Source organism: Synchiropus splendidus, chromosome 18 (genome assembly GCF_027744825.2).
Source record: "Synchiropus splendidus isolate RoL2022-P1 chromosome 18, RoL_Sspl_1.0, whole genome shotgun sequence".
Taxonomy (NCBI): Eukaryota; Metazoa; Chordata; class Actinopteri; order Syngnathiformes; family Callionymidae; genus Synchiropus; species Synchiropus splendidus.
The window spans coordinates 2,177,074-2,194,269 of NC_071351.1; the positions used below are offsets into that span (position 1 = coordinate 2,177,074).

At 46.9% G+C, this 17,196-nt stretch overlaps 3 protein-coding genes across 11 annotated transcripts in view; 2 read left to right on the plus strand and 1 right to left on the minus strand.

Annotated features, from left to right (window-relative positions):
* Positions 1-94: 94 nt before the first annotated feature.
* bltp3a (bridge-like lipid transfer protein family member 3A) lies at positions 95-11,688 on the plus strand. The gene is made up of 21 exons (XM_053850384.1): positions 95-673; positions 1,876-2,038; positions 2,483-2,521; positions 2,722-2,813; positions 2,928-3,117; positions 3,310-3,450; positions 3,532-3,702; positions 3,832-4,012; positions 4,097-4,183; positions 4,466-4,636; positions 4,792-4,937; positions 5,305-5,446; positions 5,723-5,916; positions 5,995-7,196; positions 7,279-7,451; positions 7,525-7,664; positions 7,754-7,904; positions 8,789-9,045; positions 9,110-9,218; positions 9,482-9,540; positions 9,705-11,688. The coding sequence occupies exons 1-21, from the start codon at positions 630-632 to the stop codon at positions 9,837-9,839; spliced, it is 3,987 nt and encodes a 1,328-aa protein (XP_053706359.1). The 5' UTR covers positions 95-629; the 3' UTR covers positions 9,840-11,688.
* Positions 11,689-11,850: 162 nt separating this feature from the next.
* On the minus strand, positions 11,851-13,390 carry taf11 (TAF11 RNA polymerase II, TATA box binding protein (TBP)-associated factor). The gene is made up of 6 exons (XM_053850398.1): positions 13,140-13,390; positions 12,875-13,050; positions 12,601-12,722; positions 12,445-12,532; positions 12,286-12,382; positions 11,851-12,213 (listed from the first exon to the last, which is right to left on the minus strand). Exons 2-6 carry the CDS (start codon positions 13,037-13,039, stop codon positions 12,083-12,085), a joined length of 603 nt encoding a protein of 200 aa, XP_053706373.1. The 5' UTR covers positions 13,040-13,050; positions 13,140-13,390; the 3' UTR covers positions 11,851-12,082.
* A 189-nt stretch (positions 13,391-13,579) lies between these two features.
* Positions 13,580-17,196, plus strand: part of LOC128750134 (ankyrin repeat and SAM domain-containing protein 1A-like) — a 37,318-nt gene continuing 33,701 nt past the window's right edge. For 3 of the 9 annotated variants that reach the window (XM_053850386.1, XM_053850392.1, XM_053850389.1), the window contains exon 1: positions 13,583-14,501. In XM_053850386.1, the coding sequence (XP_053706361.1) occupies positions 14,320-14,501 (182 nt within the window). In that variant the 5' untranslated portion in view covers positions 13,583-14,319. Of the gene's footprint in view, positions 14,502-17,196 lie in introns of all 9 variants that reach the window. The other 6 variants (XM_053850388.1, XM_053850385.1, XM_053850390.1 and 3 more) reach the window with 6 other exon arrangements.

Below are 17,196 nucleotides of genomic sequence, written 5' to 3' on the forward strand. Positions count from 1 at the left end.
TGGCATTTTGTCTCATGAATTGTTTGGATCACTGAGTTGCCCAACTATTAATGTATGACACATTTCTCATTATTTGCTCTCTTCTGTCAGCGTATTCCGACAGCGGCTGTAGATCTTGTGTATGTTTCGAGCCATGTTTCATTTCTAAGAATAACACAATTTGCTCTGCCTTGTCAGGTGGAATTGTTTGAAGCTTCTCCAGTGAAATGACAGCTGCTCGCTCATATATAATCCACGTTGAAAGCGTCAGGAGTCACATTTGTCACATGATGCGCTTCGATATGGCATCCAGTAGATGGCGCTGTTTTGTTGTGGTACTCGCCACTGCATGTTAAAAAATCAGTTTGACATCGGACAAAAATCGGTTTAGAGAATTTACTGCAGCCCGTTCAACATGCGCATCACGTACATGCATTCAACGGTCAATTCAATATTGAAGAGGTGACTCCGTATAACTCACGCGTGTGTGTGTGTGTGCGCGCGCGCGTGCTCTCTGGTGTGTAGCAGTTAGCTGCGCCTCCTCAACATAGGCTAACGTGATGCGGTGTTGTGCCCGTCGCTGAGGCGCCTGTTAGCCGGTCGTTTCACCGTCCAACTCGCTGCTGTCGCTTGACGGCAGGGGAGCAGCCATGGCAGGCATTATCAAAAAGCAGATTTTGAAACACTTGTCAAGGTAAGTGACGTTCATGCTTTGGTGTTAGCCAGTTGTTGAGGCCGGTGATGTTCTTACCGCCAGAACCCTATTAGCCTGTCACTCGGCAGCGGCCATCCACACCAGTGTTCTTCGTGTCTGTGGAAGGCGACTTCTCTGAAGACATCTCATCGATGTGCACCTTCAGTTTCCTAGATGCACTGAGCAGCCCTGACATCACGAGGAGCCTGTCGTGTTGTGGACATGACTGTTTCTCTGACTGGAACGCTAGGATTTCTCATATTATTCTTCCAGTCAGACGAAAAAAGCTCTGCTTTTCATCCGCCTCGCTCACTGCTCTATAAACGCTCAGCAACATGGATATCGAGTGGCTCGAGTTCATTCATCCTATGTCTCCTCAGCATCCTCACAAATGATCTGGACCATCCTCGGTGTTCAAATCAGTGCTGTTTTCAGCTGATCTCGTTTGATGTGTAGCACGTAATTCAGTGGTGTAATACTGTTTATTTTTCTTCAGGATGGTATTGTCAGTGTTTTATCTATAAATCACCCCTGTAGTTCCTCACCAGAGCATCCTGCTTCCTGAAACAATACACTGTCTAATACATATAACAGAACTGGCTTCTGAGCCTGAGGATTACACAATGATAAAAATAAAAATCTGTGATGCCAAGTGGACTTTGATAATGACCCCTCTGTGTCCTTTTAACAAGAACCAAAGCCTCAATGAACTCCAATCTCAGTAATTAGGCTGAGTGTAGTTCCCTGATCCTGAGTGACAACAAACCACATTGTAATCAGTTCAGACTCAACAGTGCTCGCTCATTTAGTATAAGCAGTCGGTTTGGTGGAATGAAGCCTGAGTCTGTTGAAAATAATGACCGGGTCAGTTTGCAGAGGAAATGTCAAGTGTTTGATTTGGCACCCAAGACTTTTACAAGAACTCTGTAGTCAAGGTCAGGGTTACTTTACGTGACACGACAAACAGTCACCCAATACAGCTATGATCAAAGAAGTACTTGTCTCTCTTTTGCCTACGATTTAATGTTGCATGGTTTGTGCAACACACAGTACTTATCCACATTTGCCGGTTTATTCGGTCAAAGATTTAGCACTGTAGGTTGCGTCTCGCTGAGGTTTATGATTCTCTGAGGGGCAGCAGTAGTGGTTAGATAAGACTTGTGGTGACCGTCTCTTTCAGTTGAAAATCTTGGTTCTTCCAGGTTTACCAAGAACCTGTCCCCGGACAAGATAAACCTGAGCACTTTGAAAGGGGAGGGGCAGCTCTCGAACCTGGAGCTTGATGAAGAGGTTCTCCAAAACATGCTTGACCTGCCTACCTGGCTGGCTGTCACACGCGTCTTCTGTAACAAAGCAGCCATCAGAGTAAGTCGTTGCCTTGCCAGACCTGTTGTGGAGTCGGAAAGAACATGTTGAAACACGCTAAGCGAATATATACATGAACCATAGACTTGTGCATTTCACTCATGACAACCACACACACCAAGTTAAGCTATCAAATAGCTTCCCTTGTTCTGTGCAAAATAAACAATATGGAAGGGCACCACCGCAGACATCCTCCCTGGAGGCTGGGCTGGAGCACACTATGATGCATCTGACAGCACTGGTTGCTGATAAGCTGTGTTCAGGGAGACATGTGAGATCAGAGGCTGATAGTGAGAACCAGTGGCAGGTTTGCTGGTGGTGCCGCCATGATTTGTTTGTCCTTCTCATTTAATGAGCCCATGATGTTGAGATCCCTCTAATACATTAGACTTTTACAATACACTGAATGCAACTGTTGACCTCCCTGTCCACTTGTTTTCATAGATTCAATGGACAAAGTTGAAAACAAGCCCCATCTGCCTGGTGAGAACTTTTGCTGTGGCTTTTGTAATGCATTGTTTTTATACATTTCTGCACCCAACAAATGCTCACGTCATGCAAATGATTGTGGTTATTATCATTAACTCCAATGTGCCGCAAAATTCACCGTTGTTTATGTATTTTTTCTATATTTTCATTTGTATTTTTGTTTTTAAATGGTCAATACTGACTCCTCTGTGCAGTTTCTCGACAAGGTGGAAGTGGAGATGAGAACTTGCGAGGAGCCTCGGCCACCGAATGGTCCCTCCCCCATTGCAATCACAGCAGGCCAGAGGTACAGTTCTTTTTCAAATGAAATTTAATGCATTTAAATTTCACTAGGAAACTACAGCTCAATCAAGAAAAAAACATTTTAACTGATATGTTGTGATTTTTTTTCTATTGACAGTGAGTACGGTTTCGCTGAGAAGGTGGTGGAGGGCATGTCTGTCAGGATCAACACCATCACCATCAAAGTTCAGGCCCGGGCATTCCATGCCTCCTTCGAGCTGTGGCAGCTGCAGGGCAACAGTCTCAACCCCAAGTGGCAGCGCACTGACCTCCGCTACACTCGCGTGACCGACCCAAAGAGAGGAGAGGTAACAAGCAACATTCTCATCCCACTTGGATTTCTATTGAAACACATTTTGGTGTTTCATGTTTAATGGTCTTTTTTCATGTTTTTTTTATTATTCCTCAATAATCCAGTTGATGTGATGAAAATAAAAGTATAGATTTAAGTCGTGAACAAATTCATGTTTTCCATATATTTTTTTGTTCTATCTCGTCAGGTGTTGACATTTAAAGAAATAAACTGGCAGACGTTAAGAATCGAGGCAGATGCCATCGAGAGTGACGACCAGGACCTGGGAAGCACACCGCTGCGTCTCATTACCAACCAGGGCCGCATCCGCATCGCCTTAAAGCGCAGAGTGAGGACATCTGTCTTACCTGTTGTCCACCAGTGACACCAAACGCCGGTCATTTTTAATGAAACGGTTTTGTCCTTCCAGATTAAAGATTGTAACGTGCTGGCGTCCAAGTTGTTTTTTATCCTGGACGACCTGCTGTGGGTGCTGACTGACTCGCAGCTTAAAGCTATCATCCACTACGCAAAGTCCCTCAGCGAGGCCATGGAGAAGTCGGCGCAGCAAAGGAAGAGCATGACAGCCGAGTCCCTGCAGGTCCAACTCATGCATTCGTGTTCATCAACTACTCCGAAATCTCTATCACTAAATGTGTCATGTGCTTTTCAGAGCCCTTCCAGAGCCTTTGATGATGTGAAAATGAATGGTTTATTTTGTATCTCTCAGACGGCTCCTCCCTCTCCTGGCCTCCACAGCTTGTGGACTGAGCCCCCACCAGCCCCCCCAGGGACTCCCAACAACATGAGTCAATACTTCGATACCTTTGATGTGAAAGAATCGTCATATCACACTTTTATATCCCGCTTGGACTTACACATATGCAATGACAGTTCATCAGCTGACGAAGGTTGGCTTGTCTTTATTATGCTACTCTTTGGTAAACTGAATTGAAGAACAAAAAATGTGGCTAATGTGTCATGTTGCTACCCAGATGAACCTCCCCCACCAGGATTACAGGGTGCGATGCAGCTGACATTCAGGAAACTTGGTGTGGACTACTATCCCATCCACAGACCGGGTGAGTGTGAGGACTTGACTGTGTTGGACCCTCCGGCTCTCAAGCACATCCAGCCATTCATTCAGCAGAAAAAAACATGTTGGGATGGCAGACTACTACTGAAGCAAACAGAAAGCCCTCTGGCACTGTTCTTTGTGGAATTCCTGACATGCACAGTGTGCCTTCTCCCACTCCTCAGCTGATGAACGTCCGCTGGGGCAGGGGAAATTCATCCTCCTAATTTTACTGCTGCTTGTTTTTAGTGTCCAAGACTGACGTATGGATGTATTTTTGCTTATGTAGCTGACGGATGTCGTCACTGGGAGCGCCACACTGGAGCAATGGATGCTCACGCGCAGTGGGCGGGGAAGTTGCTCCAGGAATATCAGAGAAAAGTCGAGGCTTCAGGTTTTCCAGGGCCGCAAAACCAGGCACCACTAACAAACAAGGACTCACCTGCTAAGACTGGTCAAGGTATTTATATGAGTCATGTGAGGAAAATGTGTTTTGTTTATCAAGACAAAAGCATCCAGTATCGCCACAGCAATATTCTTTTGTAAGCTGCCATTCAGATGAATCCAGAGGGAGATCCAAACCCATGTCTTATGACTCTTTATTTACATGTGTAGCTGAACATAGAAGTCCAAAAACAAGCCACTCGGACAAAGAACAGGCGACAGGCAGACACTCTGATGGCGCTGCTGTGGCCTCCTCCCTCAAGCGACTGCGCTCCAGCTGCATGGTGATCCGGATGGATGATGTGGACATTCACCAGGCAAGCGCTACCTTGACTTTAATTCGTTCACTGCCACTGTCTGCCCATCATGTTGATGTCGAGCTCAGCATCACTGAAGTGACACAAATCAGCATGAGAATAAGACAAATCTGGCTTGGAATAAGGGCTACATTTTTGAAGATGTATAGCTGAATCATTGTTTCCCCAACCCTATTTAAGTGCTGCAGGTGTTGCTTGAATTGTATAAGACGGTTACTAGTCCGTTTTAGATGCAAATTTTCGCTGTTCCTCAGTTGACAGATGAACAGAGACTGAAAGGGGGGCAGGGGACTTTTCAGCCTTGTTTCCTCTGAAACAGGAACTGAGTATTCATGATGGCTTTGAATCTTTTCGTCTGTTTGTGTAGGTCTCAACGAGAGGCCGGCAAAATAAGAAGACCCAGTCTTTACTGTCGTGCCATCGGAAAGCACTGCGATTGCCGGATGATGTGCCAGGGGTGTACCTGCAGTTCACTGAGTACTACTTTCCCAACAACCCCGCTTTCCCAGGTATTCTGCAACTGCTTTGAAACCCGCTTCATTTTGTCATCGGAGCCTATTGAAAGAGAAGGAGAGAGCAGACTGGGTAGAATCAAGTGTTAAATAGAAAGTCAGTAGCCATGTCACAATTCACAATAAGGGCTCTGTGGACTGCAGTTCATTTTCTGAAAGATTGATGATTGTGGAGGAGGAAAGGGTGAGTCTGAGATTCTGACCCCTTGCGAGCTACAAAGTCACTGTCACAATCTCTATCCCAGATGTCTAATCAGCATGTTTTGTTTCCAGTTCCAACTTCAAACCTGTACGCCCAGATAAACGGCCTCCATCTGTGTGTTGACCCAGCGAGTGTGTTGTGGATCAATTTGTTCTCCCGCGGCCTGCTACAAACTCTGGACCAAGTCAAAGCATTCTATCATTTGCAAGACAGAAGCAAAGCCGATGAGCACGTCGACATCCGCGTTGACGCTGCTCAACTGAAAGTAATCCTATTTCTATTTTGCTCTGCTCAAGTTGTGTGCTCTTTCGTACTAAAGCCCGCTTTTCGTTTCATGGTCCAGCTGATTGTTCCACTGGACTCTTCCATATTGGACCATCCGGAGCGCCCACAGTCCCTCAGCGTCAGTGTCCCTCAGATGGTGCTGAGCAACACTCGCTGCTGCCCACACTGCTCCAGTTCTGACCTCAGCAGCACCTATGAGAAGTTCTCTAGCTGCTCTTTCTTCCAGAGGGGCTCGGCCCCTTCTTATCCCAGAGATATCAGTGCCTTCCACGCACTTCCACCCTTCTCCCTGTTGGAGTCCAAAGAACCGGAGCGTCTGCTGGAGTCAACACTGTCACGCTCCAGGGATGTCTGGTCTCTCAGCCTGTCCCGCGTTACGCTCGGTTTTGATGGAGCTCGGAATTTACCAAAAGGCAGAACCCAACCGTTTGTTGAGCCGTTCTCTCTGTCTGTGTGGATGTGCCAGCCTTCTCGCCGTAGATCCAGCTCATCCTCCCCTACTAGTCCAACCAGATCCACTTTAAATCAAGAGGAAGTCTCTCTTGCCTCCGTCCATATCTTAGCCCATTCCATCACCCCTGTAAAGATGTGGTTAAACCACTACCAGTATGTTGCGCTGCTGAGAATGAAGGACGCCTTGGCCCGTTTAGGGGCAGAGTTGGGCCAGGCTCTTCCCTATGGTAAAAAGACTCATGACCAGAAGAGGAAACCTTTGACAGTCTGCCTCGCCGGGCTTGTCGACTCTTTAGAAGTGGGCCTCCTTTTGCCTCCATCTTCCACAGAGCCAGAGGAAGAGATTCCCCAGACTCCAGAGACAGAAAGCCCGAGTGTAACAGACTCTGAAGCGTCCCCCACCCACCAGGCCACTGATCTGGTCTTGGAGGACACAGTGTTGGAAAATGGCGTCTACTCTGTCAACGCCGATGCTTCAATATCTGATCAGGACGAGCCAGATGAAGTTGTGGAGGAAGCTTGTGAGGCAGTGGAGGAAGGGATGGATGGCCATGAAGACAAGGAGCGTACCCCTGTTCTGTCTCCTCGACCATCACCTCTTGTCTCCCCGAACTTGTCCAGAGAACCATCCACCTTCAGTCTGGAAGGGGAGTTGTCAAGTGCCATTAATGTCACCAAGGATGTGACCAAAGATGCCATCAGTGCCTCACTGGATTTGACCAAGGGGGCATTTTCCATCACGAAAGATGCCTTCAGCATGTTGAGCCGAGGCTCAGGGATGAGCAAGCTGTTCAGTGCGCAGGCCAGGTAAGTGCTGATCGAGCCAGATGGTGTGTGTCTGTTTGTGTTGCAGATGATAGCCTTCACGGTGTTGCTTGCATGAATGCAGGGAGCAGGTGAAGCGCTCAGAAGAGTCCTCCCCGTCTTTGGCTCCCAGACCTCTGAAGCAGTCACCGTCCCAGCATTCCTTCGACAGCGCAATTTTGGATGGCAGCCTGCCAGATGAAAGTCTGTCAGTGAACAGTGACGCCAGCGATAATTTTGTCATCCTCATGGACTCAGGTGCTTTGACGTACTTTTTTTAAACGAGTGAATGTTTTGGACATCGTGGTAGCAAGTTCTGTTCTGTGCACAGAGTCAGGAATGGAGTCCATGCCCATGAGCAACACTCCCACAGGGAGCCGCAGAAGCCCAGCTCCAGGGACGGAGGGAGGCTCATCGGCTGACCTCAGCAGCTCTCTCTCCCAGAGCACCGAGGATGTTTCCCAGGAAATGGTGAGAATGTCATCTTTTATCACTATATATTTGTCACTTTCATCGTTTCATCATCGAAAAATGAACCTTTCTTTGATTCAATTGTTCAGTCGTCAGTGTTGCTACTGGTTCTGACTGGAGCGGCATGTACTTTGGAAGTCAATGGGGACAACCAACTTGCAGCTGTGGAAGTGCAAAACCTCAACACTGTGCAGATGGGCAACGTCAAAATATCTGATCTGCACGCCGGTCTGGTTCAAGGTAAGAATTCAGCTCTTGACTGTGTGTTTCTGAACTTTTTCTGAGAGTGATCTTCATCATAAACCCTGTGCCTTTCTTTGTTTGCAAGTGTTGTGCAACCATCTTAAATGTAATCTTTAGTTTAATCAGGAAACCTCATTTGGATGACGTCATTCGTTTCAAGAGACTTATGAGTGACATAGCTGGTGGATGTTTAGCTGCTGTTGTCTCACTGCAGTCTTTGAAAGTGTATTAAAGAGAAAGCTGATTCAACTAAAACCGTCATAATTACTCCATCGTGAAAAGCTTATGTTACAATCAGACGGACGTAAATCAATTTCTCATAATTAATTCCACCATCGAAAGTGAAGTGATTTCCCTTTTGTTCACAGCATGACCACATCTTATTGGTTTGGTAGCTCTGGATTCATGTATGAGTCCCATGGAAATCCATGAAGCAGTTTCTTCCGGTCTTGTTCGTGGAACTGACCACTGCATGACAGGCCAGTCACTGAGCACATTATCAGTGAGACAACATCTGCAACCTCCTGCTGCAGCTCAAATACCAGTCTGCCTTATCAACTTATCATCTTATTTTAGCTCTGTCACTATCAGATCTGGACATGCATGCCGCAATTTACAATAAGTAAGAACGGAGAACAGGTCCATTTCCAATGAGCGCAAGAGAGATGTGTTTAAAAAATAGCCCACATTCACAACATGGAAGCAGCCTGACCCTTCTCCCTGCTGGATCTGCACCAGAGGGACCCTGTGTAACAATCGGCCAGGCCAGTACAGAACGGCCTGCAGGAAGTAGTGAGACGCCCACTTGGGTACCAGAAAGTGAGTCGAGGATCTTTGCCTTGAATGTAACACCCTGTGTCTGTGTCCTCCTTTTTCCGCAGCTCCGGTTGAGACCCCAAGTTGTCAGGTTCAAAGAACCAGCCCAGCTGTTGCGCTCCAGGCACAAATGGGTCCATCGGCAGCTCAACATGCCGCTCTGGCAGAGTCGCTGGGCTTCTTGGACGTGAGAGTGAAAGACCTGCATGCCAACCTGCTGGCCTCCACGGTGGCTAGCATCGGCCCGTTTCTGGAGGACGAGTTCAGCGTCGACGGTCAGCCAATGAGGTTGCACTTCAGCAATCTGACCATCACGATGAAGGTGAATTGACATGTTGGCATTTTATGCATTTAGAACAGATGTCTAACGTGTGCTTTGGTCGAAGGATGACGGCCCCAGAATCTACCCGACGGCCCCACAGTCAACACCAGCCACATTTGTCGTCGAGCAAATGATAATGGAGCGCTGTGAAGACGGCATCATGAGGCTGAAAGGTGTGTCCGCTTCATGGCTACTAACCTCTACTGTTTAGGCAGATGATGTTGCGGCCACCTCCTCTGTATTTGTGAGATTTCTGTTGTGTTTGGACCTCATTTGTTTGTTGGTTTCATCAGTGCGAGTGCCAATATAAGCACCTATAAATTGAACATATTGTCTGTCCGAAACCAGCTAAAAACTCTCCTGAATTATTTCAGAGTTCCACAGAAAAAAATGTATCTGAATTGAATGTAAATGACAAACGTGAGTCTACGTGCAGGGGTTCCTGTTGCTGGCCTGGAGCTCCATAACTTGTCCTGCTCAGAGCGTCAGACAGAGGTATGAGAGTTAATCATTGATGCCACTGTTTGAATGTGAACTGCTCAAATCATTTCAAATGTTTGTCTTTGAGACCATAAAATGGGGCACGAGCAAGGGTGCCATTTTCTCTTGCAAAGCATTTTCTTGTCGTACTGACCTCCTGAGTGGTTTTGCTGTTCCAGTCCCAAACCTTGGAGTCGGATCTCTCTGAGGCCCGCGCTGCTCTCACCCAAGCCCTCAGTGACAAAGAACGCCTCCTCCTGGAGATCAGGAAGTACGATCCCGCTTTTACTCTCTCCGGCTCCCCATCCATGTGAAAGTGGAGGCCAACTCCTCCTGCTGACTGACCGGGAAACATCAAGAACCAGCTCGTCTTTGGCTATACTTGCGTGTTGGCAAACACTAATCCCACCAGAGTATAAAAGCTACATTTATGACACTGTAATAGTCAAGAGGTCCCTTCTGTTGGTCTCCTGGGATTTCCTCCATCCAGATTAGTGTGAACAGTAAACTTATTGTGTGGTTTTAGTGTCGGTCATGTGGCATGTTTGGGTTTTAACCAATAAGCTTTAATTAATGTGTGTGTGTAGTCATTTTCAGTGGAAAACATGCCAAACTTGCACTGACACTGCCAGGCAGATCCATCCATTTTTAGCTGTGTAACAGTTGCTAATCCAACAAAAACGTTCTGAAATGTAGGTAAGAGGTTCTACATGAACTGTTTGACTTGTGTTGGTGTCAATTCCCCGAGAGCTTAGGAAGAGTGCCGCGTCTTTTCCAACCTTCTGATTCAGTTTCACCTCTCTGGAGGGGAGTGTTGCTCTCTTATCATTTTGTTTCTTCACACAAAAAAAGCAGGTCAACAGTGTTCATGTTTGCTTTCAAGCTTGTGAAATGTTTTATCATGATTTGGTTTTTTTTAAACTGTGAACATACATGCTTTGTGGCTGAATGTCACTTATCACTGTCAGTGAGTGAAGAGCAGTAGGTACAGCTGCCTCCGTGTGTGTGTGTGTGTGTGTCTATGTATGCAGAGGTTATTGCAGCTGCCTGAGTTCTAATACTTGATCATATTAAGGCCCGGTACCATATGTACACAAGGATACATATTTTAAGTTGTTTTACTCTGGTTTCTCAGCAGCACCATGTTCGCTTCTTTCCGACCTTCTTGGCTTTTGAGTTGTGTATTATTTCTTTCTAACTTTGACTGTCCGTAGAGATGGGAGGGTTGTGTTTGTGTCTTTTTTTCCTCCTTGTGTACATGTGTTGACTGGGCCTTCCCCCCTCAGTATCTTTCTCATAGTGCAAGTCTGTCTCACATGTTTTATCATATTTATTTTGTAACAAATGGAAGGTCAAGTTTTAGTGAGTGATTTTCCAAAATGCTTTGGTACCCATGATGCATGTTCACTGTGTGAGTCCTGCTGTTCAGTTGATCCGAATGCCATTCGAAAGTTCACCCTCTAATACTGTATGCAGTCTTCTTTGTTACCTGGGCGACCCCTGGTGGCTGCCTGGTGATCGAACTTGGGTTGCCTTAGAATGAAGAAACCGTGTCTCAGAGGAATGTAAAATAATCAAGCAATAATTCATGAACCTGAGAAACCGTGACGTGAGTTGCTTTTACCTACAACCTGTGAACTGCATGACACTTCTATTGTAGAAATCCTGCCATTTAGGAATCCGTGCTCTCTGTAGCCGTTTCTCTTTTATTCATGTTTAACAGATGCAACATGTAGCGGCAGATGTGTTCGTCTTCACTCAGCAGTCGTGTTTAGTAGCCACATCTGTTGACTGAGTATTGATAATTCAACTTGATAGACACATATCAGGGTATTTCATAGCGACCAGTTTTGTTTTTTTAAAGGACGTGTGGAGGTTCCTCTTGATGCATGGTTTTTTTGCACTGTGGTAATTCACTGAAAATTGCACTTGAAAAGGAGGAGTGAAAAGGAGTCAGTGGGATTTATTGTGGACAGTATTTTTTTGTTTTGTTGAACGACGTTCAGTTTTGTATTGCATTACCATTTTGAGACTAATATATTAACTTGGTTCTGTGAACCATTAACAGAGAAAAATAAAAACTGCTGAACACATGTCCTTTGGGCGTTTCCTCTTGTCATTCTTGTGGAAATGTTGAGTCAGTTTACTGTGCTGTGATTTCATGGTGGCATTTTCTTGATTCACACAGGCTGCATGTTCCTGTGTAGCGGAAGATGTAGTGTGTTTGGTCCTGCCTCTGCCCCATGGTCTTCTCTCAAAGGACCTGCTTGGATACATCGGCAAAGACCACCAGGTAGCAAGCTCTACAGACACGACAATCCTTCCATTTAATCACAATTATTGAGATTATGGAGAAACAAAGAGCAAACTTCATCATTGAAAACAACTTTTAATTCCTCTTAGCTTCTGGTAACATCAACCTGAGGCACTTATTTACACACTATGATACATAAAAAATACACCCAGAATGTCCAAAGTTGGAACACATGATGTCAGAACGATCTTTAGGTTAGTACTATACAGGCAGTGGCAATAATATCCACAGTATCACATGAAGTTAATGGAAGAGGATGTTCTTGAATTTGGTATTGGGGATCTGATCTCTGCTCTTCAACCTCCTCACTGCCTCTCTCATGTGCTTGGGTTGTAGTGGAGGTGTATCGCCCCATTTCTCACAAACATCCAATGCTGTTGAGACGCAACATAGCGTGTCATTATACGCTCAAAAACACTGCAAAGGAAAGAACTGGTTCTACTTACCTTCCTCAACGATCTCCCCAGCAAAAACCTTGGAGATACCAGACATGGCAATCACAACATTCTGGGAGACAGATGATCCTGTAATGGACTGGATCAGCTGGTGAAGACAGAATAACAGTTTAATACACAGACATGTCGGTAGACTAAAAGGCATCTTACCCTTTTAATGGCAGCCTTCGGGAACGCAGATCGCCGATACATTTCATAGCGATTCAGCTGTTCTTCCGAGAACGATGACACCAAAACTCTGAAAGGTTGGATCCCAGTGATGACACGTTTTTGAATAAGTCATCTGTCAAGGACTTAAAATCTTACTGCATCTTTTGGATTTCATCCTCGTCCACCTTGTGGCGCTTTTCCTTTTTTTTCTCCGGTGGTTCCATCTTCATTCTTTTTGAAGAAGACTGGCCATCCTCATCTTCGCCCAGTGCATGCTCCTTTCACAGTAGCAAAAGTTGCAGTTGTCAGTCAGTTAGTAGTTGGACATATTCTTTCACTGAGGCAGCCGACATGTGGAGTTGTCTCGTGTTTACACGGCCGTGTGTTGGGCTCACGACTATGACGACAGAAAGTGGAAACTGGTGCTTACGGATTTCGCCTCCTGTTTGAGTTGGCCGTCTGAAGTCGACTCTCGAGCATCGTCGCCCGGTTTCGAAGGTTCACTCTCATCTTCCGTGTTCTCGGGGGTTTGCTGCTCCTGAGCTGCGACTCTGTCGGCAGACTCGTCCATTTTAACTCGGGCAGGGTCTGCCATGGTCGTCGCTTCTGGCTCGCAGACAAAGTATAAGTTATTAAACGGAACTATTTGCACTAACGTGTGTCTCGGTCGCAACAGTCGGGTGGTCAATACTCACCTTATCTGCAGCCAATCGTCAACGAAGCGCAAGCTAACGGCTAACGTTAGACGACCGGAGATCGCTCGGTCACCGAGGAAACCAAAAACTAACACGCGTCGAGACTGTATTCATGTGCCTTTGATATTTCACAAAGGCAAGCTAAATCATGGGTTTCATTTCCGCGCTATCTCAAATGAAAAGATGATTTGAAAACATGCCTCGGCTTCTGGGTAAAATTGCTCGTGTACTTCCGGTTCCGGTTTTAAAAGCTTTATTTATACCTTCTTGGTTACAAAGCTATTTTATTGATTTGCTTCGTTTGTTTCATTGAAATACCACCACCCTGCTTCAAAAGTATCAGTATTATGAGTTGTCTATCGAATTTCCTTTTTTTTTTTCATTAGTATTTCATGCTGTCAACGTCATGGTGTGTTTTAACCTCCTTTTTTGCCATTGAAACGGTTTAGATTTTTTTTAAATGAAATTCCATAAAGGCCAGCCATTTAGAATTATAGTAATATGATCGTTTATTTTTCACCTTTGTTCTAGGTGTTTTGTGTCCATTCCACACGTGTGCAGACAAACGCACATTTGAAGAACATAAAGTTTGAACAAATAACAAGGATACTTACCATCATTAATGTATATTAAAAATGTCCGACCTTTAATATTATTTAAAAAGACAATGTTCCTGTTCACACTGCAGCAGGAGATGTGGCAGAATCGGTGGCGCTTGTGTTCTTTGACTGACAGCGTGGTTCGGGTTGATAAACGGCCCGGTGGAAGCACTGACAACAGAGGAGACTCGTATAAGAATGAACTTCTGACTCTGGCGCGTCAGGGAGAGTGTTGCGCGGCAGCCGGGTAGGGGGCGCTAGAGCTCCGGCCTCAGCCTCTGGATGGCTCGGGCTGGAGACGCAGACAGAAAGAGCAGTTTCGAGGAAGTGACGGACGGAGCTCGGAGGTCTGGTCAGAGGAAGTTTGCTCGGCGGCGGCTCTGAACCAAAGTTTTCCACCCAGCGTTGCCGCGGAGCAGCGCGTTCGGATTTACCCGCGGCAGGATCTGATTCTTACGCCTCCGATATTGAGGAATTACTCGGGAGAAGCGCGTGGATCGCAGTGGAATCCCGTCCTCCCAGCGACACGCCGCCAGCTCCCCCTCTTCCCCACGCCTCCTCAGCTTGTTCAGGGATCAGCGATGGGGAAGGAGCAGGAGCTTCTGGAAGCGGCGCGCACGGGAAACCTGGCCGCGGTGGAGAAACTCTTGTCAGGGAAGCGACAGTCCGCGGGCGCCGGCGGCGGCGGCTCGTCCGGCGCCGGTGGAAGCGGCAACAGCAGCGGCCACTCCGCCTCCTCGCACCCACTCTCCAGCCTCCTCAGGTAGGTGAGGCGGACAGCAGCGGCCCCTGCTCGGTGTTAGCACACGGCGGCGGCGCGGCGGCTCTCCACACTCACTTGGACTGTGTGGCAGATGCAGTGCGCGTCTTTGTTAGCTAGCAGCCCCGTTTATTGTTAGCCACGCACAGCGAGAAAGAAAGTGATCAGACTCAGAAAGACGAGCCGTGGCTTTTGACTCGGCGAGCTGAGGCATGAAAACCTGCTCTGCTCAGCTCAGCTGGTGTCAGTTGGATTGGGTCACGGCTGGATGTGGGTTTCTCCCTCTCACCAGACTCATTCGAACGTTTCTTTCAAAGGAAAACACACAGTACTCTTGAAGTATTCGGCTTGGCCTCTGTCAGTTCACTGCAACCATCGCTGGGTAAAGTTCATGACCTCTGACTCGTGGTTCTCAGCAGAAAGCAGAGTGATGTTCTTTTCTTCCTTACATGTCTGTAACTTGTCTGCTTGGGATCAACACACCAAGTCTATGAATCAGCAGCTGGCTGTACGTGTCCGAGTCTGGCGCTCAGGTGATTCTATGAACAGGGTTCTGATGCATCCCTGATGCCACCGGAGGCTGAGCGGAGAACCTGCGGTGTTGCCTTGCCTGACATCACCAATCAATACTTGGCATAGCTGGCGGTGGGAAGTGATGAGATTGACTTTCCTCAGAGTTGAGTTTATGGACTGGTAAGCCTGTTCGCACGGCACGTCTGAGTCCTAATGATTGACAACAGTGCTGCTGGGAAGGAGAGCGTCAATGCTGCGACAGTGTCAGGATAGATGGTTAGATTGAGCCAGTGACACTGGTGTTGGTCGGTCATGAACTTTGAAAACTGACTGACTCAAGCTTGAGTGACTGGAGAAGGCTCCGGTGAAGAGGAGGGACAGTGGACAAAGAAAAGGAGAGAGAGGGGCACCAGGGAAGTCCAAGACTAGAGGGGGCGGGACAAAGATGGAGACCGAGCTCCAGTACAGAAGCATAAGTCGCACAGACACATTTATTTCTGACTGCAGTTGCACTTGATAAACCAAGAGCTGAAATGCTTTCACTGTCAGTCAGTTTGGTCTCACTTGTTTAGTGGGTGAATCATTTTGTTTTAGGACGATCCTAAGACCTTCAATATTGTGGAAGCAGTGCATTTCTCGAGAAATGAGCCCAGTGTGGTGGGCTGTGTGTGGCCCATAATCCTTCAGTTTCATCTCCGTTTTTGCTCCTTCCAGTTTCATTCTCAAACACTTCAGCGAACGCTGCTCTCATCTGTGCAACTGTTGCACTTTCGTTGAGATTTCAGTCTTTTCCACTGGATTTTTTTCGACTCGCGATGGAATGGTGCTCTTGTCAAGACTTGTTGTGTTATTGTCAGCAAGCAGTTGCGTGGCTCTGACCTGTGGAATGTGTGCTTTCTCTGGAGGCTGCGTCTCAGGGGTTGGCATCCAAAAGTGAGCGAAACCGGCTCGTTCAACTTCAAGACTCACTCAAGACATTGGTCCCATTGTGTTGGGCAGTAGTCGCCGAGAGGTGGGTGGGGATTCCCCGTGCAGCAAGGTCACGGTGATATGTTGCGTCACGCCTGCTTATCAAAGTCAAGTCATGCTTTACAGCAGGGTGTTGAACTGAATCACACGCCGGCTAAATTCCAGACACGCATCTTTTGGGGTCCTCACTGATGTAGTGTTTGCGCAGCGGTAGGAACTTGACATGTGGTCATCCTGCCGGGTGGGTTTGCCAGGGTTTGGACCGGATTTGTCCTTGGATGTGGACAGTGAGCGTGCAAGAGACCTGAGATTTGACTTCTAGTTGGATTTACTGGTTCTGTTTGGGGCGAACTACTGCTTTCAGAAAGGAAATGTCTCGAGCCCTGTTTGCATATTTCGACTGCTGCTCTCTGAATTTGAGTCACGTCAAATTCCACTTGTCTTTTTGAAATGCATGTGGAATTGGCATCAGTCAAGTGATGGGTTTTTTTTCTTTTGCACTCTTCCTTTCCTCCGTGGCTCCCTGACAGACTTAGCTCCCAGGAGTTTCCAGGACCAGGATCACTTCCTGGTGCAGTTTGTCCAAACACACAGGCAGCTGCTCTCCTCCCACCGGAGGTAAGACAAGACCCTGGCAGGGCAGAGCAGCGGGCCACTGAGGAGACGTTAACACAGGAATGCATGGAGCGCTGGACAGACGCGCCGAGCGCTTCGCCAGATGAGGACTTGTCTCCCAGCATCGCAGCCTGCTCCTTTGTCCGTCTTACAAAGCGTCAAAGGCTGGCTTTTCATATTCATATGAGTCCCCGCGGACTGTTTGTGGGGCTTTTCTATACTTTTCACATTTAAAAAAAGAAAATTGAGCAGTCAATTTAGTGGAATTGGACCACCTATTAAGACGGAGCGGGCCTCCCGCACTGTTGCCGGGGTTTAATGCTCCAAAATAGACTAAATAATTTCCTAAATTTTCAAGGCTTTACAGTTTATATAGAGCAAACGTGTTTCATCTGAGGAGTGTTTGGCTCGACTCCAGCCAAATTCTGCCGCCCCATTAAATGAACAAGTATAGTGACACGAGCCCAGCACACGTTTCCTTTTGTTTTCATGCTAAAGATAAGTGTGCCTTATGTTCTGTGTCAAAGTGCCACAACATCTGCTCTGTTTCCCAAGATTACAGAATGACAATGGAAGCTGCCGTGTTTATCTGTGTTTCTAA